The sequence below is a fragment of the Nyctereutes procyonoides genome, unplaced genomic scaffold, assembly GCF_905146905.1.
Source record: "Nyctereutes procyonoides isolate TBG_1078 unplaced genomic scaffold, NYPRO_anot_genome, whole genome shotgun sequence".
NCBI classification, from domain to species: domain Eukaryota; kingdom Metazoa; phylum Chordata; class Mammalia; order Carnivora; family Canidae; genus Nyctereutes; species Nyctereutes procyonoides.
This window is the reverse complement of record NW_026575082.1, coordinates 25007464-25032270: the sequence shown is the minus strand read 5'-3', so window position 1 is coordinate 25032270 and position 24807 is coordinate 25007464. Positions and strand designations below refer to the sequence as shown.

Sequence of the window (24807 nt, the reverse complement as noted above, 5' to 3'; positions counted from 1 at the left end):
TGCTCGGCCTCCGAAAACAAGGACTTGACCTCGGGACAGAGTCTTCTGAAGCCGCGCGGTGCCACCAGGATTTCAGTGACCAGGATTTCAGCGACACTGCCTACCGAGGAAGCCAGCCCGGTGTTTCCGGTTTGTCGCCTGGTGGTGGACTTGTCATCACGGCGGACACTGTCGTCCGCTGCTCTCCGCCGGAGGGCGGCTGGGGCCCGGTGCTTTGAAACGGCTCATTTCTCCCAGTTTCATCTAAGGCCTCGTAAGCGGGACGCCCGAGCGCACTGCAGAATCTGGAAAATCTGTTTTTCTTTATCTCTTGTCACTTTCCGTATTTGTGTTGGGTTCCCCAGCTTTGACCCAGGCCTCCGCGCAACCGGATGACGAGCAAGGGTCGGCCAAGTGGGAGGCAGCAGGAGGGACCATCTTCGGGAGGCTCTGAGCTTGTCCTTTTGTGGGGTAACTTGTTTAGTTGGCCCAAAATTATAAAAGGCATTGGACCCCTGTGTACTGTACTACTGTTCCACCCTCAGGACCGGACCCAAAGTACCTAGCATTTTTTAAGTAATGAAAAGCAATCACATTCAGAAGGAGTCGGATTATAAAACAAAGACTATAAACCATACACGGTCAGGTGGGAACAAAATTCATAGGGAAATTACGGGCACCATCATCATCATCATCATCGGCAGTGTTTTCAGAGCTGATTGCCTGTTCAGGGGTGTTTCAGTTTGGCTCTCGAAATATATGGTATTAAAATAGAACTTACTAAAACCGCTACTAGTTTGTCTCCTAGAGATAAGGGGTATATATTTGATCTGGGAATAATCATTTTGGTTTAATTAACAGTTGTTTGAAAGTTGTTCAGTCGTTGTGGTAAACTGTTTTTTTTTCTCCCCCAAATCATTGCATAATGACCTCAGATTGCTCTTTATATTTGGTTCAAAATGGACAGTTTTATGTAGTGGCTCTTTCCCATGTCCCTAGGCTATTGTCAGAGAAAGTCCTAGATCAGTAGGTGTTACGAAAGTGACCCTGGTACGCTTTGGGGCTCTTGGCCCTGGAAGCACAACATCAGGGCCACGCGGATTTCATTCATCGGACAGAGGCTTTTATTGTTCACGTTATGGGCTCGGAACCGTGTGTGGGAAGCAAGTGGAGCCATGTGGAAGCAAATGGAACTGTTGGGTCCAAACACAGGAGCCATCCTGCAAAGTCAGCTTCCGTGTTTTAGCTCAGTTTAAGTAACAGAAGGAGAAAAGCTGGTCTCGGGAATACATATAACACCTGGAAGGTCTGTCTCGGGGCCACCAGCGTGGCGACGCCGGGTGCCCAGCGCTCGTTACCCTGCACTTTACAAAGCCCGCGTGTGGAAAGGGGGGGTTCGGGATTCTGGTAGGAAGTGCTTTTATTTAAACAGTAGTAAGAGGCAGCCAGAGAGTCATTCAGGTTAACGAGTCCTTCGTGGTCCCTTGTCATTTCGGATACTCTAGGCACACGTCCTCTGTTGGTGTTTCTGCTCCTGGTCCGCACAGAGCACGTCCATACAGAGCAAGGACCGGACACGGACGTTCACGCCCTAGAAGCCCGTAGGTCCTGGTTGAGGCGACAGGACACACGTGCTCAAGCGTGCATACGTATCTTCAGGCAGCGTGTACCAAATGCCAGTTGACTGGGATGCCTTAGTGTTTTGGGGTTTTTTAGTTTTTCTTTAAAGATGTTATTTATTTATTCCTGAGAGACACACAGAGAGAGGCAGAGACCCAGGCAGAGGGAGAAGCAGGCTCCATGCAGGAGCCTGACGTGGGACTAGATCCCTGGATCCCGGGGTCACGCCCTGGGCCGAAGGCAGATGCTCAACCCCTGAGCCCCCCGGGCGTCTCTGGTTTTAGAGCAGAGTTTGACGTGGCTAGCTATTCTGAAGCCATGTTAGTATCCCTTAGTCTGTCACACTAGCCATTTTCACCATTAAGTTAATCGTAATTCCCCATATTTACCCCAGAATCAAGCTTTTGGCCTAAAGAGATGCCAAAACCACTGTGGTTTTCTCTGAACTTTAGATTTTGGAAGAATTTCAGACTCAAAAGCTGCAGATTCATACCAAGAGTTCTGTGTGACCTTTACCCGGCTTCCCACATGTCAACATTTTACATAACTACAGAGCAGTGACCAAAACGAGGACACTAACGGTGATACGGTGCCACTGATAATTGTCCCACTAACACCCTTTTCCTGCTCCAGGATCCAGTCCAGGTTCCCACACGGCATTTAGTTGTCGTGTTCCTGCAGTCTCTTCCAATTTGGGACAGTTCCTTAGTCTGTCTTTGTTTCTGATGACTTTGATCGTTTTGGAGATTACAAGCCAGTGATTTTGTAGGACATTGCTCATTTTGGGTTTCTGTGGATTTGATTCAGTTGATGCATTTTGGGCAAAAACAGCACTGCCTTGATGTGCACACAGGAGCGTATTCTCTCAAGATGTGTGTGACATCCCCATGTCTTTTTCCTTTGCTAAGGATCCTAATCACTTGGTTAAGGTGGCGTCTGCCAGGATTCCTCACTGTAAAGCTGCCATTTTTCCCCTTTGGAAGTGATAAATATCCTGTGGGGAGATCCCTTTCCACGATGCAAATTTCCTGCTTCTTACACTATGTTTGCTCATTAACGTTAGCATCCCTTGATTCCCTGCCTGAGATAATTATTGCTGTGGCATTGGCCAAACAGTACTTTTCCTGTTTCCGTCACCCCTCCTTCATGTGTTCGTTGGAATTCTATAAGGAGGAGCTGTTCCTTCTCCTCTTGTTTTTTATTGAATTATTTATACGTGGATGTACTAAATGGGTATTTTTCCCAATGGGTTATAATCTGTTACTGTCATTTTCGTGTTGCTCAAATTGTTTTGGATTTGCTGCAGGGAACCCCTTAAAGGAGTTTGGGTCCCGAGTCTTTTTGACCTGTTCCATCAGTTTTTGGAGCAGTTTCTTATCTTTTGACACCATAAGATGTTCCAGGCTCATCTTTAATTTTCTTGCTCCAGCACCAGAATCAGCCATTTCTGCCAAGAAGCTCTAGTCCCTTTTATTGGAGGAAGGTATATAGAAACCAAAGTCTGGGCACTAGGTGTGCCTATTGCCGCTGGGATGTCAAGGCGCCCTCAGCAGGCAGAGCGAGGAGATAGGTGTTTGTTACGCACACGCGTACGTCCGGATCTCTAAATGGAAAACCACAGCGTTCATTCTAGCTTGCCCCTTGTAACTCCTTCCTCTGAAAGTGAGAAATCTGGCTCTCGTGGGCCACGATACATTTACTTAGTTGTGTAATCCTGGGCTACGCATAGAGTTATTTCCAAATGCTAACAACTACCCCTGTGAGAAAGAAGTTTCCTAACTAGAATATAATATTCGTGTGCAACTCTTTTGTCTTCAGCATTATAATGTATAATTGCAATAGTGTTTTTTCCAGAGTTATTTTGGTTCTTCCTTACTTTGGTGGGCTTTTAATTCATTTGTAATGCAGTTAGATTGAGAACTGCCACATCCTGGTTGATTTTATTTCTGTATTGTTAGGTGATGTGATGTATATTATTGTAGTTCTAGACCTTGTGAGTATACGGAGAGTGTGTGTAGGAGGCGTCCTTTCCCCCTCAGCCCTTTTATATCCTCATTCCTCCATTCTGTCCACTTCTTTTTTTCTTTTAAGATTTTATTTATTTATTCGTGAGAGACACAGAGAGAGGCAGAGACCCAGGCAGAGGGAGAAGCAGGCTCCATGCAGGCAGCCCAATGTGGGGCTCGATCCCAGGACCCCGGGGTCACACCCTGGGCCAAAGGCAGCCGCTCAACCACTGAGCCAGCAAGGTGCCCCCATTCTGTCCACTTTATTCCCACTCTCTGTCAGTAAATATTCCCATTCCTTCTTAGGTTATCCGTCTTGTGCTTATTTTTTGCACAAATCTGTATTAAACTCTTCCTTGATTATATGAAAGGTGGTGTATCTTCTGTTGCTGCACAAAAATTACCACAAATTTAGCACCTTAACTGAAACAACAATTTATTATCTCACGGTTTCTGTGGGTAATGAGGTGGGAAATGGCTTCGCCGGGTCCTCTGTTCACGGTCGTGCTGGGCCGCAATCAGGGTGTCGGTGGGGGCTCAGATCTCATCTGAGGTTTGTAGTCCTCTTCCCAAGCCCCTAGTTGTTGGCAAAATTCGTTCCCTGCAGGTGTGGGGCTGAAGCCTTCATGTCTTGGAAGCTGCTCACCGTTTCCCGCCAAGTGGCCGTCTCCACCATGTGCAAACAGAGGGCTACCTTGAATTTCTTTTTCCTTGGACACTAGCAAGGAAAACCGTCTCTACTTCAGAATGAGAAGGAATTGGTTCTTACTTAACCTAATTAGTGATTGGATTTGACATTTAGTAAACATAAAGGGCCTGTATGCTGAATAAATGGCTTTCTGCGAGGCAATAAGCGGGAAAGAAAATGGCCTCTTACTTATTTATAAACTGAGCCAGGTGGGAAGAACCAGCAGAGCCTGTGAGCAGCTGCTCTTATCTGGGGGTTTGATGAGCTGCGTTTCCTCTTAGGCTGATGGGGGACTGAAAGTCCACCTGTTGGAATGGCATCATTGATGGGGTGCAGATGCCACAGGGTCAAAATCAGGATGTGTCTTCAGGCTCATTGGAATTCACAGCCATAAAAAGCCATTGAAGCTCCAGAAAAAATGCAATGAACAAATGACTAGATCAATCCATCTGTATTGAGAGGTTTTCCTGATGATGGTCTGGAGTCTTGAGAGTTCCTGCTCTGGAGCCTGGCCACCCTCCCTCTGCCAGCCTTTGCCTTGTTGTTTGAAAGGTTAGTGGAAGGTTTGGGTTGTTGGGGTTCTTGATGTCTAGGACTCTAGGAGGAACGGCTCTGGAACTTTGCACGACCATGAGTTGGTTAATGACCCAAGGCGACCTCAGATCTAGAAGGAATCCGTGGCGAGAAGTGAGCCGGGACCTAATTTGTGAAAGGATTTCACAGATTTGTTAGGGGTCGCTCAGGACCTGGTATGGGCTTTCTCATGGTGTATGGCTTTTTAGCCTGACGGGGTTTTAATCTATGAGAAAGGGTGTGATAGGTTTTGACCAGCAGATGGTTGACAGACGTGGCTGCCAGCCTTCCGGGCTCATGATGCTAACAAAACTCTTCTGTGGGCACAAGCCTAGAAAATGTGCGATCCACAGAAATGCACTGTGTGTGCAGATAGGAGCTAGCTTCCCGCTGACAAGTCCTTGGTTTTGTTATCTTGGCAGTCTGATGCTTTGGGCTCTGCTGATAGTGGTTTCTGGAGAATTAAGTTGTACTGTGTTGCCCCCAATCCAGCTCCGGATTCACTAAATAATTCATCTGGGTTTCTCTCCCCTGCTCCCTCCAGCCTGGAGGAAGCCTGTCTGCTTTCTCTCTTGCACGTCGGGGTCAGAGTGTCGACCCGAAGCACGGCTGGGTTTGCTTTATTGCAACTAACCTGATGTTAATGAAGGCAGAGCAGTGACTCAGACACTGGATGGCTGGGGGGGGGGGCTCTGAAGATAACACGTTATGGGCGACCCTGGAGGAAAATGAACAAACCCTGATAAGGGTCGTGTATCCCCAGGCCCACGGGGGGGGGGGGGGAGACCTTGGTCCTCTCCGGTAAACTTATGTGAAGAAATCCGTCTGATTCTCCTTCTGCGACAAGACTATCCAAACAGAACACAAAACCGGGCCTGCGCACGATGGATTAGGGACAACGGTGGTACGTGTGCTCTTCTTGGCTCACCCTCATTTCTACTTAGGGCCCCAGCACCTCATTAATAAAATGCTGCCCCCCTTCCCCCCCTAACCTTCCCTCCGAGGCCACCCCAGGTTCGTGAGGCTGGCAGACGAGTAGCTGCTCACTGCTCTCTAGAGGCCCTGCCGTCCACCAGGCCGGGGGCGCAGTGATGCCCCAGCAGGGACCCAAATCCAGGCGCAGGCAGGGCATGGCGGGTCCCGTGGAGCAGTGCGACCTGCATGGATCAGGGAAGAGCTGTGGCAAGCCAGGGGGGTCCCATCGGGCCGTGTGTGTGCTGGCGCCCTGGGGTGCAGGCTGACAGCCGTGGGTGTCGGGGCCTCGGCGGCGCCCGCGTGTCCTGGAGTTGGTGGCCACCTGTCCCTGCGGTGCGGGAGGACCGGGAACGGCTCCCCAGGCGGCCCCGCGGGTCGGAGCGGTGGGAGGGCCCCGGGATCGAGTCCCCATCGGGGTGCTGCTCCTCTGCCTGCGTCTGCCTCCCCCTGTGTCTCCGGGACAAATGCAGTGTGTGTGGGGTGCGGATGGTTGGCCGGAGCCTTGGGTGCAGGGGACGGCTGATGCGGCTTCTTCCCTGGGGCCATGTGGATCTGGGGGTGTCGTGGGCAAGGAGGCGCGGGGGGGGCATCCCGGAGCTGCACCCGTACCATGTGTCCCGCAGGTGACCCGTCGGCGCGTGTGCCTGGCCCCCTGTCCCCCCGCCCTCCCCGCCCTGGTTCCCCGCAGGTACATGGTCATGCTGAGGGCCACGAGCCGGGGGCTGTCATTGGTGGGTGGCGGGCGGCGCGTGTCCGGGGGTCCTCGGATTGCCTAACAGATCCGGATTCCTGGACTGGGATCCCGGGCTGGAGCCTGGGACCGTGCGTGTGGCACAGCTTCCCTGGGCGCCCGCTTGTCCCTGCACGAGGTCCCCGTGCACCTGCTGCCCCGTGGAGGGAGGCGAGGCCGCTGGGCAGAGCCCTCCGTGGGAGGCCGGCTGCGGGCAGCGGGGGACACAGCCCGTGGCGTGGCCCCGTCGAGCAGAAGCGGCTGGTGCTGGCCGTGGGGTGCTGGGAGGCTGAGCCCTGAATCCCTGCGTGTTTACTAAGACGATTCCCCCTTCCTTGAGCCTCACGGCATGGGGGGTCTCAGGAGGGGACAGATCTCGGCGTCCTCGGTCTGTAGCGAGCAGGGGAAGGCTAGCAGTCGCCAGGCCCCCCTGGACCAAGATACCAGGTGATGCGGGAGTGGCTGTTGGAATGAGAAAGCCGGGCTTGGCCTCGGAGCAAGTGGCATGGCCGCGACAATAAGAAGGTAGATTTAGTGAAAAGATCCAGTCATAGCTGTTTTTAAACGACGTGTGAACGAGCTTTGAACAAATGAGAATTAGTGTCTCCTTCCTTCGAGGGGGGCGGGTTATGGGCCCCCGATGACTGGCCCTTCAGGCTCAGCACAGCGTGCTCACGGGGAGCGGAGCCGACCCCCTGCTGTGGCCCCGCATGTGCTGACGCCTGCGCCCCGTTGATTTCAGAGTCGGGGACCCCAGGGTTATGAGCAGCGCAGCAGGGCCCACTGGCCGGGCCTGCTCTTCGGGCGTCTGCTGTGAGGTCTTTATTTATTTATTTATTTTTTAATTTTTAATTTTTTTTTAGTTTTTATTTATTTTATGATAGTCACACACACACAGAGAGAGAGAGGCAGAGACATAGGCAGAGGGAGAAGCAGGCTCCATGCACCGGGAGCCCGATGTGGGATTCGATCCGGGGTCTCCAGAATCGCGCCCTGGGCCAAAGACAGGCGCCAAACCGCTGCACTACCCAGGGATCCCTGCTGTGAGGTCTTTAAAAACGGAAATCCGGTAATTCACGAAAAAGATTTTATTTATTTCTGAGAGAGACGGCGAGTGAGCGTGAGCATGCGCAGGGAGCCCGCCATGGGGCTCGATCCCAGGACCCGGGCCGACGGCAGATGCTTGACCGACTCTGCCACCCGAGCACTCTTGCTGTCAAGACTTTTATTCTCACTTAGCTCCAAATACACTTTCAAACCTTAATTTCTTCAGCGTAATTGGTCCTTACGTTAGGGCGGCCGTACAGTGGCCGTCCTCCTTGGGTGAGAGGAGGCGCAGCTCATATTTATGCCAGGGCAGCAAGCGTTTAGACTAACTCTCCGTCGGGACGCCGGTGGCTCGGGGTGAGCGTCTGCCTCGGCCCAGGGCTGACCCCGGGGTCCCGAGATCGAGTCCTGCGTTGGGTCCCTGCACGGAGCCTGCTTCTCCCTCTGCCTGCGTCTCTGCCTCTCTCTGGGTCTCTCATGAATAAATAAATAAAATCTTAAAAAAAATACTCATAAAACTCAGTTCTAGCAGATGTTTTTGAAATTCAGGGCTCAGCCCGAGAGAGTGCTTTAGCTCTTACACGGGAAAGTTTTATTTACGAATCTGACCAGGCTGCTGTGTATTATGTGATGCTTGGTTTACGTGGAATGTCTAGGGAAATCTTTTTTTTTTTTTTTAAAGACAAAATTTCATTTTGAAAAACATGTATAGTTTTGTCAAATCAGACTCATCCAACTTTTTAAATGATTTTCATGTGTGGCTGATGATAAAAGGGTAAAGTTGTTTGGAAAGGTCCTTTTGTTCAGAACACTTGCGGAGGGCAGTGAGGCCAGTGGTGCCGGGAGGGGGCCGTGGCCGCGACCCAGACTAGAGCTTCCCCATGTCCTGGCTGCTGCCGCCCGTGCCTCCGTGGCGTGACACGATGGCTGGAGGATGCAGGCAGACCTAACTGCTCCGTCTAAGTCTTTATGTGCGAACGTCCTAAGTGTTTACTTCCTAATAACTTAGCAGCTACTTGAAAAAAATATTACGTGTCAGTGGAAGGAAAGATAATTCTGTTATATTCTTTAAAAAAAAAAATCCCAGTTACGGGCGCCTGACAGTCTCAGTTGGTGTAGGCTCTCATTCTTGGCTTCAGCTCAGACCGTGACGTTGGGTCATGAGATCGAGCGCTGCGTGAACTCCGGCTCAGCGCAGTCTGCTTGTTCCTCTCTCCCTCGTACCCTCTCTCCTCCTCTCCCTCTCTCAAATAAATAAATACATAAAATCTTAAAAAAAAAAAAATCGGGATCCCTGGGTGGCTCAGCGGTTTAGCATCTACCTTTGGTCCAGGGTGTGATCCTGGAGTCCCGGGATCGAGTCCCACGTCGGGCTCCCGGTGCATGGAGCCTGCTTCTCCCTCTGCCTGGGTCTCTGCCTCTCCCTCTCCCTCTCTCTCTCTCTATGTCTATGTCTATCATAAATAAATAAATCTTAAAAAAAAATCATAGGCAGTCCGGGTGGCTCAGCAGTTTAGCACCGCCTGCAGCCCAGTGCGTGATCCTGGAGTCCCGGGATCGAGTCCCGAATCAGACTCCCTGCATGGAGCCTGCTTCTCCCTCTGTGTCTCTGCCTCCCTCCCTCTCTCTCTCTCTCTCTCTCTCTCTCTTTCTCTGTCTCTCATAAATAAATGAAATCTTTAAAAAAATAAATCATAGTTATATATGAATACATGTGTACCTGTTGGGCACTGCACAAGTTCTCAAACCGTGCCTTCGGATCTGACGCTACCCAGCCCCATTTCCTGTTTTGTGTTTCATTTTCTCCTGTTACTTTGTCGTAGCGACCGCTGAAAAATCAGCTCCGGCCAGTAGGCTTTTGTGGAAAGGAACGTAGTGTGACTTCATGTGAAAACGGTGACCTGTAGACTTCGAATTTCTGGGTGGTGCCTGTAGACTTCGAATTTCTGTCTTTCAGAGCCTTAAAATAATTCCCTAGTTTCCCCGTGAGCTCATGGCGTTGTGCGGGGGTGAGAACCACAGACCTGGCTGTGGCGAGCCCGTCATTTGCACTGTTGCTGAACGTGCATCGTGCCTATGGTCAAGACGTGCTCACGCGAGTGTGCATTTGAGAGACGCACAGATGTCGCGTTAGCAAAGCCAAGCCGCTCCTTCCACCATCCGCTCCTTGGCTTCTGATCCTCAGTCGCTGGAGTTCCTCGAACGCTTGTTATGTGAGACTCAGCTCCATGAAACGCTTTGCATGCTTTCAGTCACTTGAGTGCTGGTGGCCCTGCGGGGGATCCCCCCGAGGTGGCCTGTGTCCGGTTGGGCAGTGGCGGAAGTTCGGGGACTTAAGTGACGAGCTAGTCAGTGAGCCGCTGGTAACTGGAATCCGAACCCAGGCTTCAGCGCTTCCAACCGCGGAGCTTGTTGTTGTAACTTATAGGGTGGGCGGGAGGCCTTGTGAAATCCGGAGTCCTTTCAGAGCCACGGAGGAAGATGAAGTGATGATGATGTGGCTTCTGCGGTAATATATTTTGATAAATCCCGCTCGCCTGGAAGTCCTGGTACGCGCGGCCCCTCTTGGTCAGACACCGACCCCATGCCCAGCATGTTAGAGGCTCTGTGGCTGGAGGTCACGGGTGAAAGGTGACGCATGGCCCCTTGGGTCCCCAGGGCGCTGTGGGGTTCAGGGTACAGGAGGACGAGGGCCCTGGGGCTGGGTGTGCTTAGTTCCCGAGTGAGGAGGGTGGTGGTGCTGCAGAGGGTAAGCACACGGGTTGCCGGCCGCACAGAGTTCTGGCTCCTCACACTTGGAGCCCTCGGGGGAGTACATCCCCACTGGACAGCAGCCAGGCCCCATCTCCCAGGCCCTGTCCCCCAACCTCATCCCCTGGGCCTCGTCCCCCAGGCCCCATCCCCCCACCTTGTCCCCAAGGCCCCATCCCCTGACCTCGTCGCCTGGGCCCCATCCCCCGGGCCCCATCCTCTGGGCCTGCCATGCGCCTCCCGACAGGCCCCACAGCCCCGCTCGTGCACCCTGGCTCCCTGCTCCTACACCCAGCAGGGGTGGCCCCCAGGCCAGACGCCGTGCGCTTGGGGCCTGCCTCCCAGGCACCTGTCATCTGGGAGGTAGCCGTGCGCTTTCTCGGCAGCGAACTCCATTCGGCGCCTCGCCTGGTGCGCCTGCTGCAAGTGGGACCATTGACCCTCCGTCAGACGGAGTCGGGTTGTGCTTTGAGGTGGCCCCTTACACCTAGGACATGTCACCGTGGAGGGAGAGTGAAAGCAGGACTATTTAAATGACATGGATTTTATCTCCTATGAATCTTAATATTCTCCTAGATAAAACCACAGAGACTGAAAACCTATGCTCCAGGGGTTGAGCATCTGCCTTTGGCTCAGGGGGTCCCAGGTTCGAGTCCCACGTCGGGCTCCCTGCATGGAGCCTGCTTCTCTCTCTGCCTGTGTCTCTGCCTCTCTCTCTCTCTCTCTCTCTCATGAATAAATCTTTAAAAAGAACTTTGATAGAATGAACGAGAGCAAAAGAGCGCATATGTGGATACACGCATGTGGTTGTGTGAGCGGGGATAAACACGCTCCCCTGCGTGGAGCCCCAAGTGGGGCTGAGCCCCCGGCCCCCGAGGTCATGACCTGCACCCAAGCCAGGTGCTTGGCTGACTGGGCCACCCAGGGGCTCCTAGCAAGGCTTTTGATGAACTGACAGACACTGAGCTGTTCCTGAGGTGGTGCTTCCTGCACGCATGGAAACACGGGTCTACTTGACGCTCTACTTTATGCTCTACTTGATGGTCTTCTCTGCAGCTGCGAAGTCCAAGTCCAAACCCGTAAGTGGTAGGCTAAAGGAAGAGAAAGCCGGGAGCAGAGCGGTGAAGATGCGCCACACTCAGGGAGTGTGTCCGGGACCTCTCGGTCTTCCTCCGGGTGCCTGGGCCCCTGTAGACGCTGAGCATCTCTTGGAGCAAAGTCCAAGACTGAGCAGCACGTGCTGCCACGAAAGCGGAGTTTTGCCAGTGTCCGTGTTTGTGTGGATAGTGTAGGATTTTCATACCATGTCTTCATAGGAACTGGTAGGTTTATTTTTAGACCTTTCAGTAATTTAATCTTAGGATATTGTCTAGTTCCCCAAGGTTTTCCATTTCCTCCTGTAATTGAATTACGTCCTGGCTTTTATCAAGTTGAAATACAGCGTATGAAATGGAAGCCATGTCTCTAACCATTGGCCGTGAAAAGCAGATGTGAAAATCTTGGAATTAAAAAAAAAAAAAAATCTTGGAATCTGGTGTTGTGGGAAGAGGGCAGCCATGCATGGCAGAGCCAAAGCATTGTCAGCCAGAGCGTTAGTCTTCTGCCGTTTCCGTAACAAATAACTACGAGCTTCATCACGTGAAACAACTCAGTTTTAATCACCTTACGGCTGTGTAGGTTGCAAGTCTGACGGGTGCTACTGAGTGGAAGTCGGCGGCCTTCAGCAGGAAGGGCTCCTACAAGCTCTGGGGAGAAACCACTTTGCCGTGATCCGCCTCCAGAGGCTGCCCGCATTCCTTGGCTTGTGGCCCCGTCTCCGTCCTGAAAGCCCGTGCTGGCTGGGGAGGCCCTTCACACGCTGTGTCCCCCGGGTTTCTTCTGCCCTATTCATCCACCTTTTTTTTTTTTTTTTTGGAACTACTTTTTCTTATTGTGGTATAACAGCCATAGCTCAAAATCTACCATTTTTAAGTGAATGATTCTGGTAGCGTTCAGCAAATTCAGTGTCACGTGACCACTACTTCCCATAATTCATCATCACCTCTAACATCTGTTACGCATTAAGCAATAATCCCCTTTCCCCATTTCCCCAGCCATGTAACCTGGAATCTGTTTTTTGGTTTGTCTGATTTAGCCTTTTCTAGATATTTCCTATAGGTGGAATAAGATACTTGCCCTTGCGTGACTGGCTTCTTTCACCCAACCATATTTTCAGGGCTCCCCCGTGTTGCGGTATGTGTGGAGCTCTGTTCCTTTTTATGGCTGAATTGCATTCTGCTGTATGTATATAACAGGTTGTGTTTATTCATCCGGTGGACATGTCAGTGCACACTTGGATCGTCCCTACTTTGGGCCATTGTGAATGATGCTGTCCTACATACCGGTGCACAGGTATCTGGTGAATCTGTCTTTGATTCTTTTGTGTACATACCTGTGGGATCGGCTGCTAATTCTGTGTTTAAATTTTTTGAGATCTACCCCAGTGTTTTCCACGGTGGCTCTACCATGGTCTATTTCCAACAGCAACGTACAACGGTGCCAATTTCTCTACATCATCAGCAACAACAGATATTTTCCATTTTAAATTCTTGACTCTTGTGTTTACGTTGGCTGATCTAAGTAGTATAGGATAAGCTTGCAATCTCAACGTTTGCACAATCCCATCAACAGATAACATCTTAATATATAAGGAAACCTTCATGGGTTCTTGGGATTAGCTTAATGACATCTTTGGGAGCCATTATGCTGCCTGTGACTGAGTCTGCCCCAGAAGCTCACCTGTTGTGGCAGCAGCATAATTTTTCACTTATTGTCTCAGAAGATGTGATGTTAGTTTGAGCATAAACTTGGATTATGTTCTTCCTTTGATGAAAGGGCTTACCACGAATATGGAACCAGGTTCAGTGGTCTTTTTCAGAGTGATTGGGAAGGGGGAGGGGGGACAGTGACCCTCATGATCTAAGAAGGGAAGTTAAAACCTGTTACTGGGAAAATGTTGGGAGAGAATGAGGCCGGGGCTTCAGGGATATTGGGCAAGGTGAAAAAAAAATACACTTGTTTCAGGTGGCAGGTGATAGAGATCACATTCCTAGGGCTTGATTGTGGTGGAATCTGGCTCTCTGATGTGTTGTAATTAGGGTTTAGTATCTATAGATCTCGAAATCCTTTTATTCTAAAGAGTCCTATGTAATGGAAAGTTGACATTTATCACTGGCTAAGAACCCTTTCTCTGGATTTTTATTCATTTTGGTCTGTGCCAGCAAGCCCAACACTTGAAAACATTTGCCCTTATGTTGTCAAGTGGCTGCCCGTGAAATAGTTTTTAAGTGTGGCCTATTGTGTGACTCTCCCATCCCAGGATGCAAGTGTGTGCAGGCAGACAAAGCTATGGCACAGTAGTTGGTGTACAACTGGTAATGAATCATTTGAATTTGGGAAGATGGCCAGGAATCAGGCATTAGGCTTCTAATGGCAATCAGGATATTTGAAAGAAGATGAGTATTTCTTTCCATTATTCCCTTCAAGTTTTCATAGGACTAGAATCTGTATTTTAGGAGTTAGCATAATGGCCAGAGGAAGGGTGTATGATTTTGGCATCTTTTGGGTGTTGAATCACTTAAATTAATGATCTGGGGAGTAATTGATGGGCTACAGGAAAACTTGGCCCAGACTACTAGAGTTACGCCCTTCTATTCGGTAGATTAAGATGGGCTCTCCCACATAGCCTTACCCATATTGATGATAAGGGCCCTGCAATTATATATAAATAATCTAAACATATGTATATATACTCAACACTTATGTATTCTCATTTGCAAAGAGCAGTGAAAATGTGACTACTTTCAAGCAGTAGATAATTTACACGTGATCTTGGGAAGTTTTTTTATATTGGTCTTTACTGGGGAAAAACAGATATGTGACTTTCTAGAGATTCATAATTTTTTTTATAAAAGCCTGTGATTTTTTTTTAGTATTTTATTTATTTATTCATGAGAGATCCTGAGAGAAAGAGGCAGAGACACAGGCAGAAGGAGAAGCAGGCTCCATGCTGGGAGCCCAACGTGGGACCTGATCTTGGGACTCCGGGATCATGCCCTGGGCTGAAGGCAGTGCTAAACTGCTGAGCCACCCGAGCTGCCCCGACATTCATAATTTTGCAAATAAAATGAGTTGTTTTGTGAATACAAAGCCCCACATGACCATGGAGAAAGAGTACTAGTCCCGTTGGCCTGGGTTCTCGGGTCTAGTATTGGTACCAACCACTTCCATGAATGTGGACCTGGCCGGCGGTTTGTTGAGTCGGCTTGGTCACCTAGAGAAGACAGACTAGGACCAGGCTTCACAGGCTTCTCTTCTAGCTCTGGACTTTTTGATCATAAAACGTTGTGCAAGAGTAATTTGTATTTAGTTGACTCTTTAAGAAGGCCTTTAAGAAAACGGGCATAACTAAAATCATGAACGGGAGGTCATAGGTGGGTCTCATTGTCCTGGTCGCCCAGAAGGGCCAACTCTCCGACTGGGTTTTATTTTGAAGGCGTACCTGGATCCGGGGGCAGGCTGATCTCTCCTGCTCTGGGCTTTCCTGGCTATAGCGAATGACATGAATGCCCTCAGTGGTGAATAAAAATGAAGTGACGGTGAAAGACGCCTGACTGAGCATCCCTGTGGGGAGTGTATGGCCGACTGCCCGAGGCCGGCCAGGGGACAGGCTGGGTGGATGTTAGCCGCATCTTCTGGGCTCGGAGGCCGTTGGAGCTCAGGAGTCAGGTCGTTACCTGGAGGCTCGTGTGGGTTGAGTTTGCAGCCACCCTCTCCTGCCTTGAGATGCGGAATCTTAAAGCGAACTCGGGGGATTGGTTTGTAAGTGGGCATCAGGTGCTGGACAGGGGGGAGGCCCTGTATCCCGGGCCGTTCGAGGACCCCAGTGGCCGGCTTTCCCTGATGTTCTTTTGGCTGAGGAGCCCCACTCCCTGCTGGGTAGATTGGAGCCTGTGCTCCGGTATCCGGGACTGGCCTCTGCCTGGCTCAAGCTCCCGGCTCTCCCCTCACTGCGCCCAGGTCGCACAGCCTGCCTTCTCCTGCATCCGTGCTCAGCCCTGTCCACACTGCCTGCGCCGAAGGAGCGACCCTAATAGGATCTAACCTGCCGAGGGTCTCCGTGTACGTTGCGCCGTGCGTCACAGCTTCACTTTGCCCGGACTCTGTGAAGCAGGGAGTTCTCATCGTGACCGTCATCCCCCTCTGGTCAGGACCGCCACTGTCCCCCCCCCCCATTCCACGCGTGGGAAGCCCGGCGCGGGTCAGGGAGCGGCCCCGAGAGCTGAGGCCACGGCCGGGGGCCCACCTCCAAGCCCAGTGACTCAGAACCACGCACACCTTTCTTCCCTGCCCTTCCCACACAGCCGAGGCCGATCCCTGCATTTCCTCTAACAAGACAACGAAACGTAACAGCCTCTTTTCTGAGGCCGGATTGCGTCATGTTCCTGGTCTGTTTTGCATTGCTTTGCTCATCTCGCCTCGCCCCGTCGAAGGCTGACTTTACCTCCTATCTGCATCTCCGGCTCCACCTGGCCTTCCTGGAGCGTGCTGGGTGCCGCTGAGTGGGCGGAGGGCCTGCTACCTCCGGGGGTGCCCAGTAACTTGGGGGGCGGGGGTGACACTGTAGTTCATATTTTCAAAGATATTGAAGACTTGTGTTAAAATACCGGTATTTTGAGAATATTAGTAGCTTAAATAATGTGTATCTTCATCTCAGCTAGCGATCAGGTCTTGGTTATTCAAGTAGAATTCTTGGATTGCTCTGCTTGGGCAGGCCGTGCTGTAGAAACACTACCACTTAAGTGTCAGGGGAAGGAGGGCGCTCGTAAAGGCCACGCTTGGGTCCCGGCTTCGTCACCTGTCATGCAGGGAAGAGTTACTTAACTTCCTTGTCCTTCAGTTTTCTTCTCCGTTAAACAGAGAAGATAATACCTACCTGTCAGGATTATAAGGCAGATTACATTGACTGATGCGCACAGAGAGCCTAAGTGCCCCAGACGTATCAGACCATCAGTAAGTAAGTGGTACCATCTTGTTTTTGACCTTTCACTTTGATTCTGACCTTCCCTTTGAAATTATATTTACCGGCTCTTTGCTTCTGGGCTGTTTGTTCATTTTCTTTTGCTTTTCGATTCAAGTTGTGTGGCCCACGATCACCAGTAATAAGTGGTAGAGCCAGGGTTGGAATCCAGCTAGTCCACCTCCAGAGCCAGCTAATAAACCCCTGCCGCATCCTGCCTCGTTCAACTGCAGTGTGTGCCATGCTGCCCAATCATCTATTGTAATCCATCCCATTTCCTTTTCGTGGCACAAGGTAATGGGTCTGGGGAGGAGGAAATGAGGAGTTCTTGCTTGGGGATTGAGCCTCAGTATTGCAAGATGAGGGAGTTCTAGAGATCAACACTAAATATAGTTAACATCCCTGAACTATGCATTTAAACATGTGGCTGGAAGGACAAATTTTATATTGTGTGTGTGTGTGTGTGTATTTACTGCAAATTAAAGAAAAGGAAGGGCTCCTTCTTTTGAGTTTCCCATGAAACTTCTGTACCTTTATCAGTTAAGAACCCTGAAAGATTGTCTGAGCTGTTTCTCTTCTGACAGACGTATCAGACCATCAGTGTTTTTCCTTGCTCCCATAAGTGACCCTGCTTGTAAGTCCATGTCTTTTCTTTTTCTTTTTCTTTTTTTTTTTACCTCTGCAGGTGGTTATGGAATAAAAGAGTTTCTGTTATTGAATCTGGTGACTTAATACTTGAAAGTTTTAATTTAGAGATTAAGAGAACAAAGGTGTATTATGGTTACATAAGGTGTATTTAATAGGGTCACTTTCACTAGTGTGTGTCTGCGTATCACTGTGGGTTTCGCACCAAGGACAACAGGGAGAAAGAAGGGTGTTCCGCAATTTTTGTTGCTTCCGTGAACTTAGGATAAGAGCTGATGTCAGAGAGTTGTATTCCTAGGACATGGGGTTATTTGGTTCCTTCATTCTGCTCTATGTCGTGTATAATAGTCTATAAATATCACTTCAGATATATAGATCATCACAGACTGTTTTTATCCATAGTTAATGTCTCCATGAAGTATCCAGGGGGATATTCCATTATTATTTACCTTTGATTTTTTTTTCAAAAAGCTTTAAGATGGAAAGCCCATTTAAAAACAATATAAGAAAAAAATAAAATAAAAACAATATAAGAGGATTCCTGGGTGGCTCAGCGGTTTGGTGCCTGCCTTTGGCCCAGGGCGCAATCCTGGAGGCCCGAGATCGAGTCCCGTGTTGGGCTCCCTGCATGGAGCCTGCTTCTCCCTCCTCCTGTGTCTCTGCCTTTCTCTCTCTCTGTGTGTGTGTCTATCATAAATAAATAAATCTTTAAAAAAATTTTCTTTAAAATAAAAAAAAACAATATAAAATAGTAGAGTTAAGCAAAAAACCAGAATAAAGACCATAAAAATGACTACAACTTGGGGTAGATTAATTGTTATACTTGATACTGATCTGAATTTACTGCCAACGAGAGCAAAGCAAGATGGAGTTCCAGTTCCGTGATTTATTATGTGCGGCAGAAGACTGCCTAAAGCATCATTTTGCTTTTTAGGCAATTGTTGTTAGAATTGACCTTGATTTTTTTTTTCCACTATCTTGAGTTCTTGTTTGGAAGATAATCATTGATGATTAATAGACATTATCATTGGGGTTTTATAATAAACAAAAACATTCTTTGGTGTTTAGACTTCGTTACTCACTGAAGCATAAGCCCTGAATCAGTGAAGATATTTTCAGACTGAGTGCTATTGCCGGACTAGTCGGCTTTGGCAAGTGGTTTATTAGTTTACTCGGCAACCCACGTGGTGCTTTACCATTTGCATACACTGTACCTGGCTCTGGGGTCAATGGAAGAAATTGTCCTGGAGGTTCTTAACCCACTGGGGATGGAGCTGGGCAAGCGGATCTGCTGTGCCGTGCTGTTGGAGCCCGAGAGGGTGTGTTGGCTCGGAGTAGTGGGGGAAGGTTCTTAAGGCACAAGATATTTGAGCTGATTATTAAAAGTTTGCCTGGTTGAAAGGAAAGAGACCAAGAATGCCCTCGGATGCTCTGTTGCAGCTTGGAGCTTGTGCAGTCTAGGAATAAACCGTTAACCTCCACTAGGCGTGTCAACTCCAACATCCTCCGTGCTCGGGCTGTGGCTGCGGTTGATGTAGCAGCTTCATGACCGAATCTCTCCCGATTCCTAGAGGGCAGGTATTGAGGCCCGTGGCGAAGCCCAGCAGGTACTGGGTGTTTGTGGGTGTTTGTGGGAGAAGGGAAGGAGGGGAGGGCCTTGCGTCACACACCACAAAGTAGATGAGGTGGAGCGAGGAAGACTTGGGGTCGATCCCCATTGTCAGTCACGCAGAGGGGAGCGCATTTCTGGAGGCGGCCGGGACAGGGTTTAAGGGCGGCTGTTCCTGGCTCGCCCAGCGCCCTAGACTTGGCCAGCCTCTGCCAAGCGTCTGCCTGTCGGGCCGTGGGATCCCCGGGACAGCAGCGTGAGCCTGAGCAGGTGTGAGTGGAAGGGGGGGCGGCCGCGGGTGCACGGCCCGTGGTTGCCAAGCGTGGCGCTAGTTTTGACGCGTCGATGCTGCGCACCTTCTCCAGCCGGGGACTGGTCAGCAAGCTCAGAAACACTCCTTAGGACTCTTCTCATTCAGGGAGATGCAGGCCTCTCTTTCTAGATCCTCATGGTGCTGTCTGCCTGCTGCCCTCGCTCCAGGCCGTCCCAGAGCCAGCTCACACCTTAACCCGCTCACCACCTCCGGCAGATCTGCGCCACGTCCTGTGGGTGCTCCTGTGCTGAGCACATGGCCGCTCGCCTAGTGACTCGGCGTACAGGTGTAGTGTTAATCAGTGCCGCCTTCTCTCAGCCCTTAAAATCTAACCGAACAATTTCTGTTGGTGTTTTTTTTTTAAGATTTTATTTATTTATTCATGAGAGACACAGAGAGGCAGAGACACAGGCAGAGGGAGAAGCAGGCTCCATGCAGGGAGCCTGATGTGGGACTCGATCCCAGGACCCTGGGCCGAAGGCAGATGGTCAACCACTGAGCCACGCAGGGACCCCTCTGTTGCTATTTTTGACATCTGTCCACTTTATTTCACTTGATGTGCCATTGGCTTTGTTCAGGCCACCGTCATTCATTTGAGCCCGTGGCCTCGCTGCCTCCACTGTGGCTGTCTCTACTCAGATCACCCTGTATGCATAGGTCAGTCCTTGTGAAACACAACTTGGCTCTGTCCTTTCATGCTTATGGTCTTCAACGGCTGCTGTTGCCCTGCAGACAAAATAAAGGTATTTACCCTGCCGATGTGTCTGGGCATCGGCTCTGCAGCCTCATCTTTCTCTTGTTCTCTCTCTTTTACTCTCTCTCCACCTTCAGTGAACTACTTTCAGCTCTTTGATGGGCCAGGGTGTTTCCTGACTTAGCATCTTTTCGCTATTTCCTCTCCTCGGTATGCTTTTGTCCACTCTCGACCTGGCTCAGTCCTTCTCATCTTTAGTGCTCCTCTTAATTTTTCCTGAAGGATCATGCCAGATTGTCCATTCTAAAGTTACCCTCCGAAAATCTCTCTCAAGACATACCAGAGTTCGAGACCATGAGCTCAGTTCATGTGGAACTGCTCCCACCGGAATTTGATGCTGGGCCCGTGTCTCTGTGCCTCCCGCCGTACGGTGCAGTACGGAGCTTGCACAGGAGCGGCGCTTTTCAGACGTTTGTTGAATGAAAGACTGTTTCGCTAAAATAAAAGTTGATCTAGATGGAAAGGCAGTAACAAGGCCTGCGTCTAACTCCCGTCGCGGCGTATGCTAACTAATTCTACGTGAGCGTCTGGTACTCACTTGAAAGTCAGTTACTGCTATTTTGCCTTTCCAGAAAAAAAAAAAGGCATTTTTAATGTTTGTTTTGGGGAGCCTAACAGACTAAGTTAAGGTTGTGTTCTGCTCCTGGAAAACGGTCCAACTTTGAGCCCATTAACCAAGTTCTCCCGGGTCTCCTTTCCCATCTATAAATAGAGGGAAATTACATCTCATGAGCTTGTTACGGAGATTTACATGAGATTATGTGAAGTGCTTCGTACAGTGCTTGACACCTTGGAAGAGTTCAGGCATTCTTTTTTCTTATCCCCTTTACATCTCAAGAGATTAATAAGGACTCAGAAAACCTCATTTAACTTACCTCATAATCTTACTGTTTTTATTTAATGCATAATCACACCCAAGAGCATTAATGTGGAGGTCAAAATCAGTTTAGGAGGAAATAATCCGTCTCTTGGGCACAAGTAAGCAATGACGGACTGGTTTTTTAACCGTCAATAACATTGGTCTCCCTCAGAAAGACAGACAAGAAGTCCTCTTTTACCTTGTCCCAGGTGGTTGTTTAACTTGAAAAATTATAATTACAAGTAAATGCGAGTCGTTATTGTTCTTTCTGATTCAAGTACATACTCTATGTTGATAAGTGATACGAAAACATTTTCCCCATTTTAGATGTTTCTAGGGAGAAGCCTTGGCAATATCATTGAAAACTCTGGAGTCCAAAGCTCTTCTGCTTATATTATCAGCTTTGGGGGTAATTAAAAATTTTAGTATTCTGAAGATAGGTTTTTGGATTCAGATGGATCAGATTCAAATTAGTAGGTCGTCTGTAACGCCCACTTCCTTAGGCATCCTACTCTGGATGCTAAATTGAGTTTAAAGGAAAATGGTAGAGTTACATCTACCAAAATTATCAGAGGTTAATTCTCTGCCATTAAGTCAGAATAGCTCACCCATCCCTGCCTCTATTACATTCCTTTCCCTGGATGATAAGAGACAGTAACCGCGAGTTGAATTGCTTCTCCATAGGCCGCATCTTCCAGGGAGCTAGGGGCTCTAGCATTAAAAGCTGAAGGCCTTTGGGTTTTGTCTATTCAAACATTGCCCCAGGCAAGGATCTGTGGTGTTTATTTTAGGGATAGTATGATTTAGAGTGTTGCTGCAAGTGGCTGAGATACGACAGCTAATAGACATTGACTCCTTAGCTCAGTTTGGAGCCTGGAAACTTTAGGGAGGCTGAGGGAACGGATATGAACTTCTTCTGGGGCGCTCTCACTTGCCCTGTTCTGTGGCCAAAGATCTCACCTCAGACCCAAGCCAAGCATCTTGAGAGTGTGTAAGATTGGTCATTTGGGACATTAGACTAAAACCATGGGGGTGCACCTGGGTGCATATCCGTGACCAATAGTACGGAAGGTGTGCTGTATTGACGGAAGGAGGTTTATGTGAGTTCCGACGTCTAGACGTTTCCTTGAGCTCATGGTCAATTTCTCCCTGCAAACCCAACTTCAGAAACCGTATAGCTAAACTAAGAATTGTCATTGCTAATTTTAACATATGTCCTGAAGGAGTGTTTTTCATTTCACAGAGGTGACAAAAACCACCTGCACTTTTTTTCGTGTTTTTTTAAAAAAAATTTTAAATTTTAAATTTTTTTAAAGTGCGCTTTTACCTAAATTTATCAAAGTAAACATTGATGTTTTCTTTCTATCAGAGGTTCTGGTCATTGAGTTTTCTTCGGGTGTTTTCTGTTGTGTGTCTGGTGGGGCTGCAGTGCTTTAAAAATAACGGGGTAATTAATACCCTCTCAACTACTAAGTAGAATGGGAACCTGCTATTAAATGAAGAAATAATGCATTACGTTTGGTGAAATGCACATCTGATAGTTCAAAGCAGATGAATGTCCCAGCAAGGACTTCAGAGCTTCTCTAGTCCCATTACACTGATTTGATGTTTAAATGACTTCCGTAAGGTGTTTCGGTTTAAATGGATGCTAGGAATTGCAAACAAGTCCTCAAAGAACCACTGTAGTATTCTTTGGTCTGTGCATGAGCTACCCGTTAGCAGCCTGTTGTGGGATGTGACGTATCTCTTTCCTCTTCTTTTTACAGAATGCTATGAACCTACCCCCTGACAAAGCCAGATTACTGCGGCAGTATGATAATGAGAAGAAGTGGGAACTGATTTGCGATCAGGTAAGACACAGTGATGCTTTTATCAAGAAATAATGAAAGAAGAGAATCAGATTTCCTCCCTAAATATAGTAGACTTTTTCCAGGATACGAATGCATGGATTTCTGTTGTGTAACTCTCTGCCTTCCTGTTTCTCAGGACCAGAGGTAAAGCTAGGAAGTGACTTACTTTATTTGTGCATTATTTTAATTGTCTCCCTTATTTTTAAGCATTTAGTTATTAGGTTTTCTGGGAAATCTCATCAGATAGGCAAACCAAATTCAGACCTGTTTGGTTTTGAGAGAGAGAGAGAGAGAGAGAGAGAGAGAATTGGGGCTGCGGCCAGGGGTGGGGGTGGAGAGGGAGAGGGAGAGAAAGAATCCAAGGCAGGTCCCATGCCCAGCATGGAGCCTGACATGGGGCTCAGTCCCATGACCCTGAGATCACGACCTGAGCTGTAATCTGGAGTCGGACACTTGGCCACCCAGGCGCCCCAGTTTTTCTGTTTCCACAGCAGTTTCTGCTGCGAGAGTAGTGCAAGTCTTCTAGTTCAGCTGGCTTTCCTATTCCTGTATATTGATGTCTAGTCATGTGAGAAGGTGAATTGTTTATAAAGAAACATTGCTTCAGCTGATAAATTATTTCAGATTTTAGCAACTCTAAAGTTGTTTTCATTTTGTCATTAACTCCTAATTCAGATGATTAAGAGATATAAAATAAAAAGTGAAAATCTGCATTTTGTTTCTGTCTGGTCTTCAAATTCTCCACCTTAGAGCTCCCTGGTAAGACCTTGAAGTATTTCCTTTCAGCTTTTAAAATGTTTTTGTCTTAAAAAAACTAAAATACGTGAATGTACACACTAGTCCATTCTGCCCCTTGGTACATTCATCAGTATGTACGTTTCTATCCTATTCTTTTAAAGGGTATGTAGTAGTATTGCATTGTAATTGATGGTTTTTGTTTTGTTTTGTTTTGTTTTTTGGCACTTTGTTGGAGGGCTTGGTCTGGGCCAGTTGATTGAATCCTTAGAGGCGTCACTGTGAGATAGCAGGCTCTGTATGTGAACTTTTTATGTTGTGCCATGAGCTTCAGGGTGCTTGTGTTTCCACCTCCCACCACCCTGAAAATTTCTGGGGAGTGTTATATTTCTTCCTAACACCGCTGCCTTGAAAAAGAAAAGAAAAAAAAAAACACCGCTGCCTTGGGTTTCTTTTCTTTTCTTTTCTTTTTTCTTTTTTCTTGGATTTCTATTGTGGGGACAACATGTATCAGAGAAGCAGAGTTTTTTTTTTTTTTAATTGCCCATAGGTAGAGCTATTACCCTAAGACATACATGCTCGCAGTTGGCAGCTTCTAAAGTGTTCATTGTGTGTGGTTTCTCCTCAGCTCCTGACTCAAACAGTAATGAGATGATGATAAAAGTCCTCCCCTCTATTTGGGTACTGAGAGTAGATAGAAACCAAAGAGGAAGCTTATTGCTTATAGGACCACGATGCAAAGGAGTGAAATTCTGCTGACACTTAGACTCTCCTTCCCTGAGAGTTAATTTTTCATGAGTACTGACCAAGCCTATTATTGTGGGGAAAAATGATTTTACGACGACGATGAACAAGGATGATAGGGATAGTTAATATAAAGGAAAAGGAATCGTGCAAATGAGGGAGGTCCAGTGGGGGTGGTAATTCTAGTGTGACAGGTTGTGACAGTGGCAGGTGCAGAGGAAGGCAGTGGCTATTTTGTCAGAGCTGTAGAGAAGATCGGAACCTCCTCCCGCAGACCTGCAGGATTCACTGGCCGTCAGGCTGCTCTGCTCCTTTCCGGCTTGGTTGAGTTGTCAGTCTTTGCCTCTCTAGCAGCCAGAAATGGCAGGTTACTGCTGAGAGAAGATTTCTAACAGCTGCACTCTTCCCTCGGACCACCCATGGCCTCTAGGGTAGATGGTGGGTCTGGGGATCTCAAGGCTGGGAGAGGAGCAAATCAGCTAATTAATTGTGTTTCAGATTTTCAGATCCTAGGTTCAGCTTATTATTGCCCTTAAATGTTAATGTGCCACAACATAGAGAATTTAGCCATTCGATCTGTTTCTTTCTGGCAGTTACTTCAACACGTGTTGAAAGCTCCAGGCTGGGGCTCCATCAGTGTTCAGAGGTGTCCTGGGTGATTTGTTAATAAGAGTGAAAAATAATTATTTTTTTTAAATTTATTTATTTATGATAGTCACAGAGAGAGAGAGAGAGAGAGAGAGAGAGGGGCAGAGACACAGGCAGAGGGAGAAGCAGGCTCCATGCACTGGGGGCGTGGCTGTTGAGTGGTAAGGTGGCCTGGGAGGTCTGATTGTGGAAGAGCTGCTCATTCAGGGGCTGTATGCGAACG

The 24807-nt window shown here is 48.6% G+C and overlaps 1 protein-coding gene across 9 annotated transcripts in view; it reads left to right on the top strand.

Annotated features, from left to right (window-relative positions):
* LOC129514492 (formin-like protein 2) overlaps positions 1 to 24807 on the top strand; it is a 260042-nt gene that overhangs the window by 118208 nt on the left and 117027 nt on the right. For all 9 annotated transcript variants that reach the window (XM_055333106.1, XM_055333109.1, XM_055333107.1 and 6 more), the window contains exon 2: positions 22374 to 22457. In XM_055333106.1, the coding sequence (XP_055189081.1) occupies positions 22374 to 22457 (84 nt within the window). The remainder of the gene's footprint in view (positions 1 to 22373; positions 22458 to 24807) is intronic.